The sequence below is a fragment of the Oncorhynchus kisutch genome, linkage group LG26, assembly GCF_002021735.2.
Source record: "Oncorhynchus kisutch isolate 150728-3 linkage group LG26, Okis_V2, whole genome shotgun sequence".
NCBI lineage: Eukaryota > Metazoa > Chordata > Actinopteri > Salmoniformes > Salmonidae > Oncorhynchus > Oncorhynchus kisutch.
The window spans coordinates 33,340,792-33,365,377 of NC_034199.2; the positions used below are offsets into that span (position 1 = coordinate 33,340,792).

Sequence of the window (24,586 nt, forward strand, 5' to 3'; positions counted from 1 at the left end):
GAGAGTCGGAATGCGCATCACTACATGGTGCAGAGAGGTCATTGCAATGTGTAGGGTTCACTCACCCTCTAAATCGAGAGTTCGAGTTTAGGGGTTGCTTTTAATACCTCAATAAAATACAATGCTGGGGGCGAGGCTGGGCTAGGACTACTGAACAGAACAAGACCGATTTCTGCTTGCTTTTGTCCCAAATGGCACCATATTCTCTACATACTGCACCCTATAGGGACATGTTGAAAAGTAGATAGGGTGCTGGTCAAAAGTAGTGCACTCTATAGGGAATAGGGTGCAATTTAGGACGCAATGATTGTCTAGATTAATTGGATTTCACCTAAGTTCAGTCTTCGACCGCCTAAGTTCAGTCTTATGTAGCAAAATTTGAAATGGTGTTTTTTACATTGGATAAAAGTAGAGACTCAGAGTTAGAAAATAGTATGTCATACACTGCAGTTGAGGTACAATGGGAAAGTCATTTTGCTTTGAAAGTTGATCAACGTGGAACCCCACTTTTGAGAAACTGGCACTTGAATATTTGGTACACCTACTGGAGAACTCTCCTTTGTCCACACCCATTCAGCATCGTTCACACCTTCTTAAGCATTAGCCCCACCCATTTCTTTAAGGATTCTCATGTCAGGCCATGTGGTAAACACACACTATATCAAATAAAATCGTATTTATTTATTTGTCACATACACAGGATACAGAAGGTGTAAACGATACACTGAAAAGGTTACTTGCATAGTAGCAATATCAAAAACAGAAAGGTGTCCAGATAAAAATATTTGATATTGGGGCTGCCGAGTGGCGCAGCGGTCTAAGGCACTGTATCTCAGTGCTAGAGGCATCACTACAGATACTGGTTTGATTCCAGGCTGTATCACAACCAGTGATTGGGAGCCCCATAGGGTGGTGCACAATTGGCCCAGCATCGTCCGGGTTAGAGCAGCAGGAATTTTGGCCCACTCCTCCATACAGACCTTCTCCAGATCCTTCAGGTTTCGGGGCTGTCGCTGGGCAATACAGACTTTCAGCTCCCTCCCAAGATGTTCTATTGGGTTCAGGTCTGGAGACTGGCTAGGCCACTCCAGGACCTTGAGATGCTTCTTACGGAGCCACTCCTTAGACGCCCTGGCTGTGTGTTGTGTTTCGGGTCGTTGTCATGCTGGAAGACCCAGCCACGACCCATCTTCAATGCTCTTACTGAGGGAAGGAGGTTGTTGGCCAAGATTTTGCGATACATGGCCCCATCCATCCTCCCCTCAATACGGTGCAGTCGTCCTGTCCCCTTTGCAGAAAATAATCCCCAAAGAATGATGTTTCCACCTCCATGCTTCACGGTTGGGATGTTGTTCTTGGGGTTGTACTCATCCTTCTTCTTCCTCCAAACACGGCGAGTGGAGCTTAGACCAAAAAGCTCTATTTTTGTCTCATCAGACCACATGACCTTCTCCCATTCCTCCTCTGGATCATCCAGATGGTCATTGGCAAACTTCAGACGGGCCTGGACATGCGCTGGCTTGAACAGGGGGACCTTGCGTGAGCTGCAGGATTTTAATCCATGACGGCGTAGTGTGTTACTAATGGTTTTCTTTGAGACTGTGGTCCCAGCTCTCTTCAGGTCATTGGCCAGGTCCTGCTGTGTAGTTCTGGGCTGATCCCTCACCTTCCTCATGATCATTGATGCCCACGAGGTGAGATCTTGCATGGAGCCCCAGACCGAGGGTGATTGACCGTCATCTTGAACTTCTTCCATTTTCTAATAATTGCACCAAGAGTTGTTGCCTTCTCACCAAGCTGCTTGCCTATTGTCCTGTAGGCCATCCCAGCCTTGTGCAGGTCTAGAATTTTATCCCTGATGTCCTTACACAGCTCCCTGGTCTTGGCCATTGTGGAGAGGTTGGAGTCTGTTTGATTGAGTGTGTGGACAGGTGTCTTTTATACAGGTAACGAGTTCAAACAGGTGCATTTAATACAGGTAATGAGTGGAGAACAGGAGGGCTTCTTAAAGAAAAACTAACAGGTCTGTGAGAGCCAGAATTCTTACTGGTTGGTAGGTGATACTTATGTCATGCAATAAAATGCAAATTAATTACTTTAAAAAATTTGGGGGGGATTTTTGTTTTAGATTCCGTCTCTCACAGTTGAAGTGTACCTATGATAACACCTCTACATGCTTTGTAAGTAGGAAAACCTGCAAAATCGGCAGTGTATCAAATACTTGTTCTCCCCACTGTACGTAACGTTAGCTAGCAAGCAAGCAAGCTAACATTCGCTAGCTAACTAACAGTATGCTTTAACTTTAATAAAATATATCTGAAAATGTAGCTAGACTCTTACCATATACATGGATGAACGCTTCACGGCAGACTGGAACCATTTAACTCCATTTTGTTTGTAGATACCTCTTGTTTGGCCAGCATTGTGTCAAGTCACTCCAGTTCACACTGACCGTGGTGTGTGCAGAAAGTAGCACTTCACTTTTTCCTACTGATCTGTTGACAGTGCCTGCTAAATTCAGGCATCAAAATTGTTGAGAAACATATCAAAACTTTTGTAGTTCTCGATGGCTTTCAACACATACTGAACAGCTCAAATTACAGACATAAGCATTGTTACATGGCAGATCGATCCAAACTTATCTCCCGGATGGCCAGCCCATCCATTAACTCAGCCAATCATGGCTAGTGCGAAGGTTCCTGACTTTTTCCGTGACTAAACTAGCTAGGCTCATAATTTAACAATTGCATTCATATTTATGGTTGGAAAAAAAGTTTGTTATTAAGACACATGAATGTTCACATGTTCCAGAAGGCAATTCTGCCAAAAAAAAGCATTTTGATTTAAAAATAAATAAACATTATGTTCAAATGCCACTCCTGTGAAGTAGTGACATGCGACATACGCGTAGTTTACTGAAGAGTCACATATAGGGAATAGGGTGCCATTTGGGATGCAAAAGATTGCTCTCCTCACAACCAGCCATATTAACCGTCAGAGGGAAAAATTAGAGAGGGGAAGGGAGAACTAAGGGAAACTAAGAGAGAGGGAGGAGTTAGAGGAAAGATAAATTAAATCTAGAAAAGCCACATAATTATAAAGACAACTGAAAGTTGAAAGAGGTGGAACCCAAAGTACTGAAAAAAAGAGAAGAAAAGGGAGAGAGCAAGAGGAGGTTAGATTAAAGACCCGGGTTCACGCAGTGGTGACTGCCTGCTGCCCGGCCCCCGGCCCCCGGCCCTCGGCCCCCGGCCCCCGGCCCCCGGCCCCCGGCCCCAGCTATGAGTTTAGCAACAACAATGATATTAGTTTGTTGTTTTACTGAAGTTAATTTGGCCTGCATAGGTCAACGCCTCTGACCTTAACATCGCCTCGCTCCCTCATCCCCTCTACATCCTCCCCATTTCTCCTTCTCCCCAGTCATTATTTCCGTCCACAAGTGAAATTGGCAGAGGGCTAATCAACATTTAGCTCCTCCGAGTGTGTTATTACACAGGATGTGATGGATGGTACAATTACACCCAATGTCACTTAGCTAAATGGCTATGTAATCCTAATGACTTTTTATTCAAACAATGACTAGTTAGTGTGCAGAGTGGGGAAAATAGAGGTGTGTGTGTGTGTGTGTGTGTGCGTGTGTGTGTGCGTGCGTGCATGTGTATGTGTGTGTGTGTGCGTATTAAACACCGAGGAAGAAAACAACAAAAGATTCTGCTGGCGTGGTGAGCTGAAGAGAGAGCAAAGCATTCCCAGAAGGGTGATACGATAATAAAATGTACGTCCCTGTTGTCATGACGAATGGAATATGGAGCCTCAATGCAAGCTGTTGTTTTCACCTTGAAATGCAACAACATCTGTGTTGAGATGAGAAAAGGAATTGATGGTGAGGGAAGTCATGGGCTGAGTGTATCTGAAATGGCACCCTATTCCCTATATCGTACATGGGCCCTGGTCAAAGGTTGTGCATTATATAGGAAATAGAGTGAGTTTGAGACACTGCCATGCATACAGACCAATGGAGTGGAGAAATAAGAAGATATGAATTTGATGCAATGAAGATAGTTGATGGTTTCATATATTCTCTCTTTTCCACTGAGACTGCATCCCAAATGACACCGTATTCCCTATTTAGTGCACTTCTTTTGACCAGGGCGCTATGGGCTCTGGGCAAAAGTAGCTGACTTTTTATGGAATAGGGTGCCATTTGGAACTCAGCCTAGCTCCACAACAAGACACAAGCCTCGCTCCCCTCAGTTGACTGTTGAAAACAAGGTCATACTGAAGAACTGGATCCAACCAATCATAATCCCAGCGACCAATCACGAGCCCTCGAGGAAGACACAGCAATAAAAACATAGGATTGTCAGTGGCTACAGTCTACTGAATACACACACATACAGTCAGACGCACGCAGACACACAAAACAAAACAAGATGGATCCTCCGTCACCAGCGGCGACTGCAGCCAGCCTGCTCGAGCAGGCGATCTTGAGTGTTGTAGTGCACAAGCATTCCCGATCAAATGATTCTCCGTGTCCCAGCTGTTACACCCTCCCCACCATATAATTATTCCTCATTTCCAATGTTTATCTGCTTTGTCCTTCACAGCTATTCTCAGGACATTATCTCTTCCAGCCTTTCAGATGAAACATAGTTTGCACTGATCATAGTTGTATGCACTTTGAATGCACTCCCTTACAGAGAGTATGCCAATGATATGTCATGCTGGAGAGAGAGAGAGACTGACATTGTCTTTAATGAGACATCCTCATTGCTCATCTAGGATCTGTTTTAGATCATAATGAATACAATAATATAGACACTTTGCATAGGGTGTACAATCCTACACTCTTTGAATACAGCCCTAGAACACAGACACGAGAGAACAGTCAAAGACAAGCGAGACTCCTCCAGTCACACATAAAAGACTCAAGGTAGCTCAAGGTCTTGTCTGTCTTACCACATCTCTAGCATCTCCTCCTCCTCTTCCCTGACTGAACTCTCCTCCTCCTCTTCCCTGACTGAAATCTCCTCCTCCTCCTCTTCCCTGACTGAAATCTCCTCCTCCTCCTCCTCTTCCCTGACTGAAATCCCCTCCTCTTCCCTGACTGAAATCTCCTCCTACTCCTCTTCCATGACTGACATCTCCCCCTCTTCCCTGACTGAAATCTCCCCCGCCTCCCTGACTGAAATCTCCTCCCCCTTTTCCCTGACTGAAATCTCCTCCTCTTCCCTGACTGAAATCTCCTCCTCCTCTTCCCTGACTGAAATCTCCTCCTCCTCTTCCCTGACTGAAATCTCCTCCTCATCTTCCCTGACTGAAATCCCCTCCTCTTCCCTGACTGAAATCTCCTCCTACTCCTCTTCCATGACTGACATCTCCCCCTCTTCCCTGACTGAAATCTCCCCCGCCTCCCTGACTGAAATCCCCTCCCCCTTTTCCCTGACTGAAATCTCCTCCTCTTCCCTGACTGAAATCTCCTCCTCCTCTTCCCTGACTGAAATCTCCTCCTCCTCTTCCCTGACTGAAATCTCCTCCTCATCTTCCCTGACTGAAATCTCCTCCTCCTCTTCCCTGACTGAAATCTCCTCCTCCTCTTCCCTGACTGAAATCTCCTCATCTTCCCTGACTGAAATCTCCTCCTCCTCTTCCCTGACTGAAATCTCCTCCTCTTCCCTGACTGAAATCTCCTCCTCTTCCCTGACTGAAATCTCCTCCTCCTCCTCCTCTTCCCTGACTGAAATCTCCTCCACCTCTTCCTCTTCCCTGCCTGAATACATGAATGGACAAACATAATAAAGAGGAGGATATTCCGAGCCTGTTTTCACAGAGTCCTGCTATCACAGCATAGCTAAGCTAGTGAAGGACATGGCCAGGGCATTCAGCCTATTGTAGCCAGGCTAGCTCTGACACAGATCAGGTGTGAACACCTATCTTGGCTCCTCTGGCTGAGACAGTCAAGCTTTGTAGAAATTCATTTCAATAATGCTTCCTTCCCCAATCGTTCACCCTTTGTTTCACCCAGGGGTGACAGGCCATGGTCATGGAGTTGACCAAGAACCCGATGGTCACTCTGACAGAGCTCCAGAGTTCCTCTGTGGAGATGGGAGAAACTTCCAGAAAGACAACCATCTCTGCAGCACTCCACCAATCAGGCCTTTATGGCAGAGTGGCCATCCTGAAGCCACTCCTCAGTAAAAGGCACATGACAGCCCGCCAAAAGGTACCCGAAGACTCTTAGACCATGAGAAACAAGTTTCTCTGGTCTGATGAAACCAAGATTGACCTCTTTGGACTGAATGCCAAGTATCACGTCTGGAGGAAACCTGGCACCATGCCTACGGTGAGGCATGGTGGTGGCAGCATCATGATGTGAGGATGTTTTTCAGCGGTAGGGACCTTTGCCTCGACTCTAGTCAGGATTGAGGCAAAGATGAACAGAGAAAAGAGAGATCCTTGATGAAAACCTGCTCCAGAGCACTCAGGACCTCAGACTGGGGTGAAGGTTCATCTTCCAACAGGACAATGACCCTAAGCATACAGCCAAGACAACGCAGGAGTGGCTTCGGGACAAGTCTCTGAATATCCTTGAGCAGCCCAGCCAGAGCCCGGAATTGAACCCGATCGTACATCTCTGGAGAGACCTGAAAATAGCTGTGCGCTCACCATACAACATGAGAGGATCTGCAGAGAAGAATGGGAGAAACGCCCTAAATATTAGGTGTGCCACGGGTGTAGTCATTACCCAAGAAGACTCGAGGCTGTAATCGCTGCCAAAGGTGCTTCAACAAAGTACTAAGTATAGGGTCTGAACACTTACAATGTAAGTGTAATATTTCAAGTGTATTATTAAAATGTTGATGTGATACTGACTCAACTTTTTCGTGATATACAATTGGTAGTTACAATCTGGTCCCATTGCTGCAACTCCCGTATGGACAAGAGGAGAGGCAAAGTTCGGGAGCCATTCGTCCTCCGAAACACAACCAGTGCTTCTTGACACACTGCATGTTTAACCCGGAAGCTAGCCATACCAATGTGTCGGAGGAAACACGTACAGCTGGCAACCGAAGTCAGCGTGCATGCGCCCGGCTCTCCACAAGGAGTCACTAGAGTGCGATGGGACAAGGACATCCCGTCCGGCCAAACCCTCCCCTAACTCAGACGATGCTGGGCCAATTGTGCGCCGGCTCATGGGTCTCCCGGTCGAGGCCAGCTGCGACACAGGGTTGTTGGAAGGTGAACCTGAGCGCTCTGGAGCAGGTTTTCATCAGTGATCTCTCTGTACGTAGCTCCATTCATCTTTTCCTCGATCCTGACTAGTCTCCCAGTCCCTGCCGCTGAAAAACATCCCCATAGCATGATGCTGCCATCACCATGCATCACTGTAGAGATGGTGCCAGGTTTCCTCCAGATGTGACGCTTGGGTTTTAGGTGCCTTTTGGCAAACTCCAAGCAGGCTGTTTACTGAAAGTGGCTTCAGTCTGGCCACTCTACCATAAAGGCCTGATTGGTGGAGTGCTGCAGAGATGGTTGTCTTTCTGGAAGTTTCTCCCATCTCCACAGAGGAACTCTGGAGCTCTGTCAGAGTGACCATCGGGTTCTTGGTCAACTCCATGACCATGGCCTTTCACCCCTGATTGCTCATTTTGGCCCGGGTGGCTAGCTCTAGGTAACTTTTTCCATTTAAGAATGATGGAGGCCACTGTGTTCTTGTGGACCTTCAATGCTGCAGAAATGTTTTGGTACCCTTCCCCAGATCTTTGCCTCGACACAATTCTATCTCGGAGCTTTACGGACAATTCCTATGACTTCATGGCTTGTGTTTTGCTCTGACATGCATTTTCAACTGTGGGACATTACAGTGCCTTGCGAAAGTATTCGGCCCCCTTGAACTTTGCGACCTTTTGCCACATTTCAGGCTTCAAACATAAAGATATAAAACTGTATTTTTTTGTGAAGAATCAACAACAAGTGGGACACAATCATGAAGTGGAACGACATTTATTGGATATTTCAAACTTTTTTTAACAAATCAAAAACTGAAAAATTGGGCGTGCAAAATTATTCAGACCCCTTAAGTTAATACTTTGTAGCGCCACCTTTGTCGCTTGGGGTATGTCTCTATCAGTTTTGCACATCGAGAGACTGAATTATTTTCCCATTCCTCCTTGCAAAACAGCTCGAGCTCAGTGAGGTTGGATGGAGAGCATTTGTGAACAGCAGTTTTCAGTTCTTTCCACAGATTCTCGATTGGATTCAGGTCTGGACTTTGACTTGGCCATTCTAACACCTGGATATGTTTAGTTTTGAACCATTCCATTGTAGATTTTGCTTTATGTTTTGGATCATTGTCTTGTTGGAAGACAAATCTCCGTCCCAGTCTCAGGTCTTTTGCAGACTCCATCAGGTTTTCTTCCAGAATGGTCCTGTATTTGGCTCCATCCATCTTCCCATCAATTTTAACCATCTTCCCTGTCCCTGCTGAAGAAAAGCAGGCCCAAACCATGATGCTGCCACCACCATGTTTGACAGTGGGGATGGTGTGTTCAGGGTGATGAGCTGTGTTGCTTTTACGCCAAACATAACATTTTGCATTGTTGCCAAAAAGTTCAATTTTGGTTTCATCTGACCAGAGCACCTTCTTCCACATGTTTGGTGTGTCTCCCAGGTGGCTTGTGGCAAACTTTAAACAACACTTTTTATATCTTTAAGAAATGGCTTTCTTCTTGCCACTCTTCCATAAAGGCCAGATTTGTGCAATATACGACTGATTGTTGTCCTATGGACAGAGTCTCCCACCTCAGCTGTAGATCTCTGCAGTTCATCCAGAGTGATCATGGGCCTCTTGGCTGCATCTCTGATCAGTCTTCTCCTTGTATGAGCTGAAAGTTTAGAGGGACGGCCAGGTCTTGGTAGATTTGCAGTGGTCTGATACTCCTTCCATTTCAATATTATCGCTTGCACAGTGCTCCTTGGGATGTTTAAAGCTTGGGAAATCTTTTTGTATCCAAATCCCGCTTTAAACTTCTTCACAACAGTATCTCGGACCTGCCTGGTGTGTTCCTTGTTCTTCATGATGCTCTCTGCGCTTTTAACGGACCTCTGAGACTATCACAGTGCAGGTGCATTTATACGGAGACTTGATTACACACAGGTGGATTGTATTTATCATCATTAGTCATTTAGGTCAACATTGGATCATTCAGAGATCCTCACTGAACTTCTGGAGAGAGTTTGCTGCACTGAAAGTAAAGGGGCTGAATAATTTTGCACGCCCAATTTTTCCGTTTTTGATTTGTTAAAAAAGTTTGAAATATCCAATAAATGTCGTTCCACTTCATGATTGTGTCCCACTTGTTGTTGATTCTTCACAAAAAAATACAGTTTTATATCTTTATGTTTGAAGCCTGAAATGTGGCAAAAGGTCGCAAAGTTCAAGGGGGCCGAATACTTTCGCAAGGCACTGTATATACACACCTGTGTGCCTTTCCAAATCATGTCCAATTATTTGAATTTACCACAGATGGACTCCAATCCAGTTGGAAACAATGGAAACAGGATGCACCTGATCTGCACCCCATAGCAAAGGGGCTGAATACTTATGTAAATAAGGTATTTATGTTTTTAATGATTTATACATTTGCAAAAATGTCTAGAAACCTGTTTTCGCTTTGTCAGTTTTTAAAATACATTTTAGAATAAGGCTGTAACGTAACAAAATGTAGAAAAAGTCAAAGGGTCTGAATACTTTCCGAATATCTATCTATCCACCTATCTATCTATCTATCTATCTATCCCAGTGGCAGGACCCTGACAGACAGGGAAGAGATGTGCCGCCCCCCCCCCTCCCCCTCAAGACCAGCAGGGCCACAGAGAGAAAATGTATCCATCAGTCGCCTGGAAGATAGTGTGGTATCAAGTTATAAACTGTGTACTGTGCAAGATTATACACACACACACACACACACGCACGTACACACACACAAGCGGAAGGTCACACAAATGCATGGACTCATTAAAGAGCACACGCATACACACACACACGCATGCATGCACGCACACACACACACACAAATACACAGAAGCACATGTGCACAGACACACACCTACCATCGTTCTCCAAAAAAATCATTCAGAGGGAGTAGGTGTGTCAGCGACTGTCACCATGGTAAAGAGTAAGTTATCTCCTGTCACATTTCTTGTCAATTACCTCACACCCTGGCCACACACATGCACGCACACACAAACACACACAAACTCCCATCTACCACCTACTACCCCCCCCCCCCCGCCTGCTGTAATGTTTTCCTGAATGGAACAGGGAAAATCAATCTAAAGCTAGTGGATAGTGGCATCAGGCTTCCCTCTGCCTAGTCCTCCAACTGTGTCTGTCCTGACCACCATCAGTGTCAGGTAACAGATGGAGATCCAAGAGAAAAACTTACACAGGACTCCTCAATTGCCTTCAGACCCCCTCCCACCCTCTTTCTTACCCTCTTTCATTGCGCAGGGTGGTCTCCCTCTCTCTGTCCTTATTCATGTCAAATTAAAGTGATGGAAATGATCTTGAGAGCATGCTAATTGCAATTGTCAATCCAATCTAGGCGGGCCGCAAAGACATGAGCTCCCCAACACTTCATCAGTATTCATTAATAATGAAGGGTGCTGAGGATCAGGGGGATGTAATCTGATATGCGTCCCAAATGGCATCCTACAACAAAGTAGTGCATTATGTAGGGAATAGGATAAACCGGCAGGCAACCTACAATCACCAACGAAACACGCCAGGGGGACAAATAACCAGCCTGTCAAAAGTGAAGAGAAGAAGAGGAGCGATATACTGTGGGGGAGGAAGGGAGGGAAAAAGGTAGAGAGGATGGTAGAGGGGTGTTGAAGAGAGGAAGAGAGAGAAAGGAACAGAGAGAGAGAGAGAGAGAGAGAGAGAGAGAGAGAGAGAGAGAGAGAGAGAGAGAGAAAGAAGAGAGACAGGAACGGAGAGTAAGAGTCCTTCCCGAACCATGACTGTAGCAGGACAGAGGCTGTAGGATGGGTAGAGACTGGACAGGATGTAGCAGGACAGAGGCTGTAGGATAGGTAGAGACTGGACAGGCTGTAGGAGGACAGAGGCTGTAGGATAGGTAGAGGCTAGACAGGATGTAGCAGGACAGAGGCTGTAGGATAGGTAGAGACTGGACAGGCTGTAGGAGGACAGAGGCTGTAGAATAGGTAGAGGCTAGACAGGATGTAGCAGGACAGAGGCTGTAGGATAGGTAGAGGCTGGACAGGCTGTAGCAGGACAGAGGCTGTAGGATAGGTAGAGGCTGGACAGGATGTAGCAGGACAGAGGCTGCAGATAGGTAGAGCTGGACCGGCTGTAGCAGGACAGAGCCTGTAGGATAGGTAGAGGATGGACAGGATGTAGCAGGACAGAGGCTGCAGATAGGTAGAGGAGGGACAGGATGTAGCAGGACAGAGACTGCAGATAGGTAGAGGCTGGACAGGCAGAGAAAGAGGATGATCCACAAAATAAGAGGTGGAGGGTGAGTCAGAAATAAAGTTTAGATCAAAGTCTCTAACCATGAGTCTCACTCTTATCATGTCCCTATTTGGATGCAGAGTGGTAGGAGTCTGCTGTCATTAATGCAGACAGCTCCTCCTATCATGAGTTCAGTCAACTGGCTGGGGACAGACTACTTTAAATGTCTCCTCTGCTCCTCTGTGTTCTCCAGGCTCATTAACCCCTATTTGACCTTTGTCCTCTGGAGCGCAAAGGGTCAGGATAACACTAGGGGGCTGACTGCTACTCTAAGGGCCACTTATGAAGTTGTCTAAATTTGCCCAACCCAATCAGTCTCCTCATATATATATAGAACACTAATATTCACTTAACTACTTTTCAAATGTAGTTTTAATGTCTATGTAGTTATGTTTTAATTTGAGTTGCCTAGTGTTTGACATGGGGCCATAAAGGCATTATGTGCTACTGGGTGTTACAACACAGAGGATTTCTATAGCGGCAAACACCAAAAGATGCATTTGGTAAGTGGAAACGTGATCCTGTAGACTACAAACAACCCCAGTTGTAGAACTTAAATGACTAGCACCAACCTCCTCTGTAGTGACTACAGAAACCGCAACATGATCACCATTATCTTTAGCAATCTTTAGCATGACACTGGTACTGACACTGTACTGACCAAAACATGTAACTTGATCCTATAACGATCTAACTGGTATATTTCCATCTGGTTTATATCATAATGACATTGTTATCTAGACGCTAAGTGATCACTTTAGATTACAGGCATCAAAGGGCTATAACTAGAGCATGGTCCCTTTTTAGAAGAGCCTGTAGCAGACTACTTCAGTCTGAAGGCAAAAAAAAAGGCAGGGGAGAGAGAGAGAGAGAGAGAGAGAGAGAGATGGCAATATAAGGACAGAGAGAGAGTCCGGGGGAGAGAGAACGATAGAGAGAGAAAGAGAGATAGCATTAAACGGGGACTCAGACAGTGGTCTTCTACAGTACTTACAACACGGCACCATGGCAACACAACCTCTACTACATCCTATTTCTTGTCTGACCCCACCCCCCCACCTCTGCCTGCCCGCCCGTCTCTCCCAGTGTCTAATCTTCAAGCTAATGATGTGAAACATAATGGGAATATTTCCATTTTCCATTTGTAAATGATATTGGTATAATTAACACTATGGGGCTGCATCCCAAATAGTGGCCTATTCCTTTTATAGAGCACTAGTTTTGAACAGTGTCCATAGATCTTTGGTCAAAAGTAGTGCACTTCTTTTCACTCCATTTAACACTAGATACACAAGGCAGGAAGCCACTATTTGACCGGCAGGGGACTGATAGGCTGGAGGAGTAAGAGGGCTTTGTGCTGGAAGGAGGTCTGTCTATAGATTCATTCATAGGCAATTGTGTAAAGCATGCAGGTATAATTCATCATTATTATTATTGTTATACGCATGTATGAGCCTTCATAATGTCTTATTATGAGGATTACAACATGTTATGGTAGTGACTCAAGCAAGCTACTCTTGTAGATGGACAGGAAACATAATGTGGCAGAGTTGTAGTGGTTACAAGGGGACAGTGACATCAGGGTCAGGGAATGGTGAAGGCCTTCTCAGGTGACTGGACTACCTCATCTCATACGCACACAACTGAACGAAGGGAAAATAGAAAGTAAGAGGGCTAAGTGTTACCTATCTGTGAACCATCATGTGGAAATGAAATGCATGTGCTGCAAGCTTGCATTTGTGTGCGAGAAACACACATTCACAAATAAGTCAGATTCAATACACAGAAGAAAAAATAGACACAGAAAAAAGACGATCTTGGGGAAGAATTCCAGTTATTAATCTTATAGCTGGGTCTCGATTCATCAGCAGTATGGAGGCAGTTTAGAAGATGGACTATTTACTGCTAAAGCTGTTAGTTTGGGATGTGACCATTCATCTCTTGCTATTTTAAAAAGGTGGCAAAGCATAAGCATCACTTTCAATCACCCAGGACATTGCCAGCCAGCCAGCCACACCACCCAGACCACTAGACAGCCAGACAGAAAGGAAAGAAGCTTCTAGCTAGGTTTCGCTTTACTCCTCTCCCCCTCGGTGAACTTTTCCTCCCCCTCCTCTGCCCGAGGGACGCCATATTATTAATGTGTTTTAAAAGAATAATATGCTTAAAAACCCCAAAATACACAGCACCTTGCCCTCCTCCCTGCTCCCTTGTTGCTTGGCACCCTGTGTTCCCAATTAGCATGTCCAATTAACCCTCGTTAATTGTGAAGCCTTAAGATTCTGGAGGTCCTGGCATGTGCACAGAGCCACATGGGACCATTTTGTAAACGAGCAGCAACCAGCCTCCTGTTATATGTTCAGGTAAGGAAGTAGCAGTTTGTACTAGCAAGCGCTTGTAACCAAGGACCTAAACCCCATCACCACCTGGCTCTATGTTCATTCCCTTATGAGTTCTATAACAGCAAGCTGCAACAAAATAAAAGCTGATTATTCGGAGTAGGATTGTAGATTTCAGCAGAGTTTAACAATAGTCATACTCCCTTCAGCATCACTTTCTGCTTCCTCTCTTACCCGCAACCCCTCACAGTGTCCCATGGTCCTATTTCCTCTGCAGGGGGCCAATGGAAACACTGGACTGCTTCCCTCCACAGCACGCCACACTATGGCGTTTTGTTTTTTGCCGCGGGGGGTAAGGAGATATATTTGTCGACATTGTTTGTTTTGGGGAACACAGAAGGGCATAAATGCCTCAGTTTTGTTTTGTTATGTACAACTGCCTATGTTGTGCATTGTTGTATTCTAGAGACTACACAGCTGCATGACTTTTACAGAACAGGAAGAATGTTTCAACAAAAGTTGATATGAATGGCTCACTTTTAGTAATAAAGAAAAGCTGACTCGGTTTTGATACCTAACAGTAGATCATAACATAATTACTGGGCCCAAATATAAACAATGCTGACTTACACAGTCAAATAATTAGTTTTAAAACAAACTAACACTCAGATTAAAAAAGGATTCAAGCAATTCATCAAAGTGATTTTGTCTATGGGTGTTATATTTATTTCTGAATCGTAACACATAGACCCGGTAAACTTGATGAGGTGTCTCTACCTCTAAATATCGATCAGGTAATCAATGTTAAGTACATTGATACAAAGTCCTCTGTGGCCTCTGGTCTTACAGGAGATTGTGTTTCCTTCTACTAGGTTAAAGCACCACCTCATAAAGTGCTTGGGGGTTCAGACAACCACCCAGCCAAACCACCCCATTACAACACACACAATCATGCAGTCAGCAGCACACAGCACATATCCAACATTTTTTATTTTAATTCAGCTGCAATCTGCATTCAGAATGACTGACAGAGTTGGGAAGATTTAGATATGAGACTACCTTAAACATCTAAACTGGAACAACAATTTATGTAACTGGTGCGATAAGTGCAAGTAACAGATTGGAATAGTTTCAAAATATTTATGCCATTTGGGCTCCCGAGTGGCGCAGCAGTCTAAGACACTGCATCTCAGTGCTGTAAATCTGTAAATGTTCCACTGAAAAATCAAGACTAGTTAACACTGGCCAATTTGCAGGGTGCTATTAAAAGGACACGTTTCAAGAACATTCAAGAATTCTGAAGAACCATAGTACAATGTCAAGAAACCCACTCTTAACTTAAGTTTCTTTATGGGGAAAGAGTTCTCCTAGGAACTTTAAGAGCTGAGGAAGAACCATTTAAGGAGCTGCATTTTTTTCAGTGTAGATAAGTTGAGAACGTGCTAACCGGTGGTGATGTGGGAGATGTGCTTGAGAGGTAGGGCCAGGAGAGATCATCTATAGCCAGTTGAACACACTGAATGATGTGTGTGCGCCTGTGTGTGTGTGTTGGGTCAAGTAAGTGATTACACCACTGGTCCCTCATCTAACCTACAAGCACTCCACCTCCCTCTCCACCAATCCAATCCCAACTAATCCCAACCATTTAATTATGATTCATTCTACATCTCTGAAACATCTCTAATCAAATACGATATGGATTGTGTTGAATCAGAGATAATTAATCAGGTCATCATAATTTCATGATGTCTCCCACCAAGCAGAAGAGAACATGGAGACAATCAGGTTTTGGTACTTAGAGATCAGAGCTGCAGAGGATGAGGGTCTGATTATCACAGACAGCCTAGCTGATTGGTAAGAGAGGACCTAGGAGTAAAACAATATCTGACCAACAAGATTGAATGGACAATAGCTGGTTGCAAAGTTGATTGAACAGACACTGATATGTTCAACTAGGTGACTCCAAAACACTTCCAGGTGTGATTCCAGAACACTTCCTATGTGTGATTCCAGAACATTTCCTATGTGTGATTCTAGAAGTCATTCTAAGAAGGGATTGTAGTGTCAGGTCTTACCCTGAGGAAGGAGAGGTCTCTGGAGCGGTCGATGCTGGTGATCTCCAGGTTACCCATGACAACCTCACAGTTCTCGTAGTACTTTCTCAAGGTGCGGTACTGCTGCTCCAGGTCCGACAGAGTACTCAGCTTGTTCTCTGTGCCCGCGCATACTGCAGAGAGAGGGGGAGGTATATTAGATATACATGTTTTACAGAGTAAGTGATGATCGTGATCCATCCAAAACATTGAAATAAGACTTTACTCTGTCAAGAAATAAAGATAAAAGGAAGTCAGTGCATTTATTAGTTCCACCAACATGTTTATGGTCTGTGATGCCAATGAGAACACAGACATTTTCTACATCTAGAATCTGGTGTTTTATTAGCATTTGGCTACACTCATCACTACACATCATCATTTGGCACATCACATACGGTGACAAAGATCTTGGCTTTACACTACATGTCAGTCCTTGGCTAGTGAGCTGTGAGATACAGATGCTCTGTGGTTGGTGGGCCCAGCCTGGTAGGACTCCTGAAGAGTGAGTAAGTGAGTGAGTGAGTGAGTGAGTGAAATAAACAGTGAGTGAGTGAGTGAGTGAGTGGGCAGAGGACCAGATGAGTCCCTGTTAGCGTGTGGCCAAGCTACTGAGTAGACTCCTGCTGCGTAATTAAAGCCTGTCTTTTCCACCCATCGAACACCTTTTACCCCCACTATGACAGGAGACATCTGCCCTGTCAGCTGCTGCTGCTGACAGGATAGCCCAAAACACACCGAAATATAAATTAAATCAAAACAAAGCACACAGACTTACAAATAAAATGTGCACAGGCGTACACACACGAGCACGAACGCACGCACACACACACACAAAGTGGGCTTGAGTGGTGCTTCGTCCATCAGTATAGGCAGTGATTCTAAGCAAACATCTAATACTGACCTTCCCTGTCACGCAATAACAAGAATCACAACAAGCTTGTCCAGTACTCAAGGTCATTTAAAAACAAGCAGAGTAATGATCATTGCATTCAGAGCGGCGTAAAAGGTTTGTTACGTAAACGTTTGCTATATTTAACATCAATAATATATTCACATGGCTCTCTACCCCGCTATATAGAGAGAGATTGACAAAAATGAGAGTCCCAAATGGCACTGTATTCCCTATGTAGTGCACTACTTTTCAGGGCGCCTTATGGGCTCTGGTTCAAGGTAGTGCACTATAGGCAATGGGGTACCATTTGGGATGCTGTCAGATACACTGCCTTCTTCCACATGACCAGTAAATCCCAACCATGTTGACAATGTGGGCTGTTTCCAGCCACTTCACAGTTGACAAGGGGAGCCATCGCCTTGATAGGGGTGACAGAATCCTCCCACAGTGTTGGCACACAGTCACCCATGAAGTACCACCCAACAGCACAGGAAAACAGACACACCTGTCTTCTTTAAACACAAACGCCTGTCTCCTCCAAGACAGCTCCCCTCAAAAATCTTACCTCCATTTTACATACCATTCTGAAAACCGTGTTCCTTTTCTCTCTCTGTCTGTCTCTCTCTGCCTCACACTTTCTTCCCTCAGAGCAATAGAAGGAAGGCATCTTCTACTCCTTCCTAAACTAAACTCATATCCCCCTTTTTTGTGTTAGTAGTTCTCCAAGCCCAACTTTCATTCTATTTCCTATTTATTCCCTCCATTACCCTTCAGAAAATGGATGGATGAGGAACAGAAAAATCTGCTTGAAGGCAACATCAGGCTATAAAGACAAATGAGATTTTGTTCAAACAATTCCTCCTAACATGATATTAGATTACAGGAGACCGAGGGAGCATACAGATCTAACAGGAGAGTGAAATTATATATCCCAAATGGCACCCTATTCCCCATTGGTCTTTGATCAAAAGTAGTGCACTACATAAGAATTAGGATGCCATTTGGGACATACCCAAAGCGAGTGGGGAGCAGTTATCAAGAAGAAATAGCATGCAGGTCAGGTGTGATGTGATGAGCCTGGGTGTTTTCAATAACGGTTAGCATGAGCATACAGAAAGGCTGGAGGAGGGAGGGAGGGAGGTGGACGGTGGGAGGTGGGGGGGGGGTAAATGGGGTTTCCAGGTAATAAACAGTTATTATGCCCTGAGGGCACCATGAAGAGATTAAAGGGGTATTGTGGGATGTGCAGGGTGTGTTCAAAATTATACACTATGCCCTACAGTGCACTACTTTTGACAAGGGCCAATAGGACTTTAGTAAAAAGCAGTGCACCATGTAGGGAATAGGGTGCCATTTGAGATGCAAGCACAGTTTCCCAGTGAAAAGGACAGTTTATCATCAGCCACTGAAGACGAAACCTCCATATGCTTCAATAAGCTCCCTGACTACCCGATAAGACACACACACATCGCTTCAATGACATTAGATTGTTCTTATTCCATTGCGGATCCAATCCAACTAAATGATTTGAGTACGGTCAACTCAAACTGTTGCTGTACATTACACTCTGCAGAGTGGTAATGACTGAGTTATCAGTGATCTGTAATGACATCATACAGTTACTGTAGTAGAAGCCAACACCTCCATGTGACCACTGCATTGTGTTGACTGTCCACTGAACCACAGAAAAGCCACCTGTACCAACCTGGCTGGATGTTCAAGTGGACCAAGGCTGGATTGCTGGCAGACTGCAAACCCTTTTCACACTAATTAGCTGAGCTGAACCAAGCCATGCCGAGCTATACTGCTCCAGCCTGTTTACGGTTCCACTATAGTTGCTGGAACCATGCTATGAAAGACAATGTGAAGAGAAGGACAAAAGCAGAACAATGGGATTTGTGTATGGGGATTTGATTTGAGATTAAGGCTACATTACAGGCAGAACTAAATCATATTTAATAATAAATCATATTTTGAAATAATCTTTAAATCATCTTTATTTTCTTTCTTTCTCCCAGTCTCTCTTACTGTGAAGCATGGCTGGCACATACTGTGGTACAAAGGAGTTTTTCCCCTAAAGCGTGGGTTTGCATTCAGAGGAATGCAGAGACATGTCACTGAGGCACAATGTCTTCATTTCTATTACTTTATTCCCCCCTTGTCCTCCTCATTGTTGTCGATTTGATTACATTTTTTTTCTCCAGGATTTCCATTCCAGAAATGACGGATTATGGCAATGAATCGCAACATGGGATTTCTATACTTAATTAATAGCAGGATTTGAAGCCGGAGGTAAAAAATAAATGCATATCTTGGTTTTGTAATGTCTGTTTCCAACTCACTCTCTCAAATACATAGATCCCCTGAACACAGCTCACCTTCCAGCCCACTTCCCAGCTCACACTCTCAAACACATAGATCCCCTGAAAACAGCTCACCTTCCAGCTCACTTTCCAGCTCACACTCTCAAACACATAGATCCCCTGAACGTAGCTCACTCTCCAGATCCCAATCACCTGAATTCTGATCACCTGTTCACACACCTGTATGTCATTATCACACACTATTTAGTTCAGTTCTTTACACCCCATCATTGTGAGGTATTGTTTGTTTTGGAGCGCTGGTTTTCCTGTAATTTACTCCTCCCGTGTATGATCGTTTTTGACTGCCTCACTAATGATACCTTTTGCCTTTTCCCTGCCTGTATTTTAGCCTGTTGGATTTCCTGTTATCACCTTATTGCCTGATCTCCCGGATTACGTTATTAGCCTTTTCCCTGCCTGTACTTTAGCCTGTTGGATTTCCTGTTATCACCTTATTGCCTGATCTCCCGGATTACGTTATTAGCCTTTTCCCTGCCTGTACTGTTGCCTTTTTGGACCCCCTGTGTATGACCTTCTGCCTGCTCCTGGACCCAGCTACCTGCCTCCTCCTGAGGTCCTTCACCAAATAAACACCTGCTGCACCCTGCGCTTGAAACCAGCTCTCTGTTTCCCATTGTGTTCATTACAGGTGTCAGTGTGTGAGTGTTTGCTTGTTGGAATAAAGGTGACAGTAGCTTATATGTGCAATAAAATGTTAAACAATTTACATGAGCCAGTTTTTTCCCCATAACATCTAAGGATGCAATATTGTGGTTTAATGATTCAAACAAATGATTGCTGTTGATGGTCATATGAAAAAAATGGCATCATAATCTCAATGTAATTCAATGCTACATCTCTCTGTTCACTCTCTTCTCTTAGTTAATCAACAGTTCAGTTTATGCACCTTTAGAAATCAGTACCCTACAACCGTACTCCTCAAATATCAGACATCACTCCACAACCAAAGTGCTTCATTACCTACAGTATTCAAATAGTTTCTGATGAGAGCATGTTCACTCAAACTGTGATGAGTAAATAGACTTGATGCCTTTCTTTGATTTACAGCAAATAACAAAATGATGAAAATGAATGCAATCTACTCCAGACTCAATAGGAAGAGTCTGGAGAAAATATATGAAGACACTGATCGATCCATATTTTTTCTCATGAGACAAATATTTCATTTTGGCAAAACTAAACGTCTGCTTTCCCTTGGCATGCTAAAAACAGACCTTCAATTCAATAAAAAAAACTTATAGGGGCATTCCACAAAATATAGGCCCAAAAGACATTATGCAAAACATACATTCCCCAAATAACATGGATGTCATTTCAGGAATATCCAAAACATCATAATTATATTTGGGCCAATCTTCCCACATAATAATATAAATAAGACACTTTCCTTCTCATTCACTCAAAGCCACTCAAACAAACATCTTCATTATTTCCACATAATTCCTACCAATTCCTGTCCTGAATTTGCAAAAGCAGCAATATGGTTTGGAAACCAAGTGATGTCACCTGCAGTGGATCACCAATAGCACTGACACACGCTAATTAGTTTCACACTTAGTGTACAAACCATATCCCCAAACTGTCCAACCCTATCCCCAAACTGTCCAACCCTATCCCCAAACTGTCCAACCCTATCCCCAAACTGTCCAACCCTATCCCCAAACTGTCCAACCCTATCCCCAAACTGTCCAACCCTATCCCCAAACTGTCCAACCCTATCCCCAAACTGTCCAACCCTACCCCCAAACTGTCCAACCCTATCCCCAAACTGTTCAACCCTATCCCCAAACTGTCCAACCCTATCCCCAAACTGTCCAACCCTATCCCCAAACTGTCCAACCCTATCCCCAAACTGTCCAACCCTATCCCCAAACTGTCCAACCCTATCCCCAAACTGTCCAACCCTATCCCCAAACTGTCCAACCCTACCCCCAAACTGTCCAACCCTATCCCCAAACTGTCCAACCCTATCCCCAAACTGTCCAACCCTATCCCCAAACTGTCCAACCCTATCCCCAAATTGTCCAACCCTATCCCCAAACTGTCCAACCCTATCCCCAAATTGTCCAACCCTATCTCCAAACTGTCCAACCCTATCCCCAAACTGTCCAACCCTATCCCCAGACTGTCCAACCCTATCACCAAACTGTCCAACCCTACCCCCAAACTGTCCAACCCTATCCCCAAACTGTCCAACCCTATCTCCAAACTGTCCAACCCTATCCCCAAACTGTCCAACCCTAACCCCAAACTGTCCAACCCTATCCCCAAACTGTCCAACCCTATCCCCAAACTGTCCAACCCTAACCCCAAACTGTCCAACCCTATCTACAAACTGTCCAACCCTATCCCCAAACTGTCCAACCCTATCCCCAAACTGTCCAACCCTATCTCCAAACTGTCCAACCCTAACCCCAAACTGTCCAACCCTATCCCCAAACTGTCCAACCCTAACCCCAAACTGTCCAACCCTAACCCCAAACTGTCCAACCCTAACCCCAAACTGTCCAACCCTAACCCCAAACTGTCCAACCATACCCAACCTACAAACATAAGCACAGATAGAAACATTTGTGAAAACATGACACCACATTTTAAGCAGTCATGTAGTGTCTTTCATCCTGTGGCGAGAGAAGGAAAACGGTGGACGTGAGAAGAGCTGCTTTGTTTCCAGATTAGAAGTAATGTTGATCTGCTCTCCCACCGTGGCACAGTGAATAATCTCTCCACCTCTCTCTCTCTCAAATGTTCTCTTTCCACCTCTCTCTCCCCACTCTCTCCTGTCCCCCCTCTTTTTCACTCCACAGTTCTTTCTCTCATCTCATCCTCTATCAGTCACATCTCTCAATAGAGCAGATGATAGACTATATCCAGTGTGATGGGTCTCATGTGAATCCATGGGCCCTTAGAGTCCCTTCAGCAGTCTACAGAATGATCATGACCGGGATGTATGGGCCTTCAATCTTCAGCAGGCTCACCACAGACAGGGTATCACATGTCATCCGTCACTGTCACAATGATAACACTAAAAGTAAATGGCTTCAATATGCCAGAAACAGTGGGTATATTCCAAATGGCATCCTATTCCCTATATAGGGCCCATACAGTATTAGGTGCCATTTGGGATGCAAACAGAGAATCTATGTGCCTCTTTCTGTGGAATATTTTCTGTAAGAAAACATTTAAATGGAAACGGGTAAATATTTAAAGTAGGGCTATGACACAAACTGGGGCGGCAGGGTAGCCTAGTGGTTAGCACGTTGGACTAGTAAACAAAAGGTTGCAGGTTCAAATCCCTGAGCTGACAAAGTACAAATCTGTCATTCTGCAATTCTTCTGCATTCTTAACAGGCAGTTAACCCACTGTTCCTAGGCCGTCATTGAAAATAAGAATTTGGTCTGACTTGCCGAGTTAAAAAAAACACCATGTGACCTGCTGCTGCATTTTCTCATCAATTTCAATTTAATTTGATATTATAAAATTTACTCTGTGGAATTAAACTAAATGATCCTTCTGGCATATTTTCCACCTTTATCTCAATTCATTTCCATAAGTATTGCACAAAATGACTTTATCAATAGTGCCTGTGAGTTTATTGAACATCAATATAGTGGAAAGAGAGTCAGAGTCTACAAGGCTTATTGGGCCTCACAGCCACACTAGGAAAGGTCATACCAATAACCAGTAACTCACTGAATTAAATAAAGTTGCAAATGTCACTTCCTGAAGTAAACATTACCAATAGCTCAGTTGGAAGAGAAGGAGGACGTGTCTGGGGTGTGTCTGTTAGTGTGTGTGTGGGATAGCTCAGTATGGGGAGAATAGGGAGGACGTGTCTGGTGTGTGTGTGTGTGTGTGTGTGTGTGTGTGTGTGTGTGTGTGTGTGTGTGTGTGTGTGTGTGTGTGTGTGTGTGTGTGTGTGTGTGTGTGTGTGTGTGTGTGTGTGTGTGTGTGTGTGTGGGATAGCTCAGTATGGGGAGAATAGGGAGGATGTGTCTGGTGTGTGTGTGTTAGTGTGTGTGTGGGATAGCTCAGTATGGGGAGAATAGCGAGGACGTGTCTGGTGTGTGTGTGTGTTAGTGTGTGTGTGGGATAGCTCAGTATGGGGAGAATAGGGATGACGTGTCTGGTGTGTGTGTGTGTGTTAGTGTCTGTGTGGGATAGCTCAGTATGGGGAGAATAGGGAGGACGTGTCTGGTGTGTGTGTTAGTGTCTGTGTGGGATAGCTCAGTATGGGGAGAATAGGGAGGACGTGTCTGGTGTGTGTGTGTGTTGGTGTCTGTGTAGGATAGCTCAGTATGGGGAGAATAGGGAGGACGTGTCTGGTGTGTGTGTGTGTTAGTGTCTGTGTGGGATAGCTCAGTATGGGGAGAATAGGGAGGACGTGTCTGGTGTGTGTGTGTGTTAGTGGCTGTGTGGGATAGCTCAGTATGGGGAGAATAGGGAGGACGTGTCTGGTGTGTGTGTGTGTGTGTGTGTGTGTCTGTGTGGGATAGCTCAGTATGGGGAGAATAGGGAGGACGTGTCTGGTGTGTGTGTGTGTGTTGGTGTCTGTGTAGGATAGCTCAGTATGGGGAGAATAGGGAGGACGTGTCTGGTGTGTGTGTTAGTGTCTGTGTGGGATAGCTCAGTTTGGGGAGAAAGGGAGGACGTGTCTGGTGTGTGTGTGTGTGTTAGTGTCTGTGTGGTATAGCTCAGTATGGGGAGTATAGGGAGGACGTGTCTGGTGTGTGTGTGTGTGTGTGTGTGTGTGTTAGTGTCTGTGTGGGATAGCTCAGTATGGGGAGAATAGGGAGGACGTGTCTGGTGTGTGTGTGTTAGTGTCTGTGTGGTATAGCTCAGTATGGGGAGTATAGGGAGGACGTGTCTGGTGTGTGTGTGTGTGTGTTAGTGTCTGTGTGGGATAGCTCAGTATGGGGAGAATAGGGAGGACGTGTCTGGTGTGTGTGTGTGTGTGTTAGTGTCTGTGTGGGATAGCTCAGTATGGGGAGAATAGGGAGGACGTGTCTGGTGTGTGTGTGTGTGTGTGTGTGTGTGTGTGTGTGTGTGTGTGTGTGTGTGTGTGTGTTGGTGTCTGTGTAGGATAGCTCAGTATGGGGAGAATAGGGAGGACGTGTCTGGTGTGTGTGTTAGTGTCTGTGTGGGATAGCTCAGTATGGGGAGAATAGGGAGGACGTGTCTGGTGTGTGTGTGTTAGTGTCTGTGTGGTATAGCTCAGTATGGGGAGAATAGGGAGGACGTGTCTGGTGTGTGTGTGTGTTAGTGTCTGTGTGGGATAGCTCAGTATGGGGAGGGTATGCGGCAGGGCAGCCTAGTGGTTAGAGTGTTGGACTAG

General features: G+C 44.9%; 1 protein-coding gene across 1 annotated transcript in view; it reads right to left on the reverse strand.

Annotated features, from left to right (window-relative positions):
* The window catches only part of LOC109870730 (receptor tyrosine-protein kinase erbB-4), a 532,057-nt gene that overhangs the window by 263,277 nt on the left and 244,194 nt on the right, over positions 1-24,586 (reverse strand). The window contains 1 exon segment of the mRNA XM_031805951.1: positions 15,954-16,105. Within this exon segment, the coding sequence (XP_031661811.1) occupies positions 15,954-16,105 (152 nt within the window).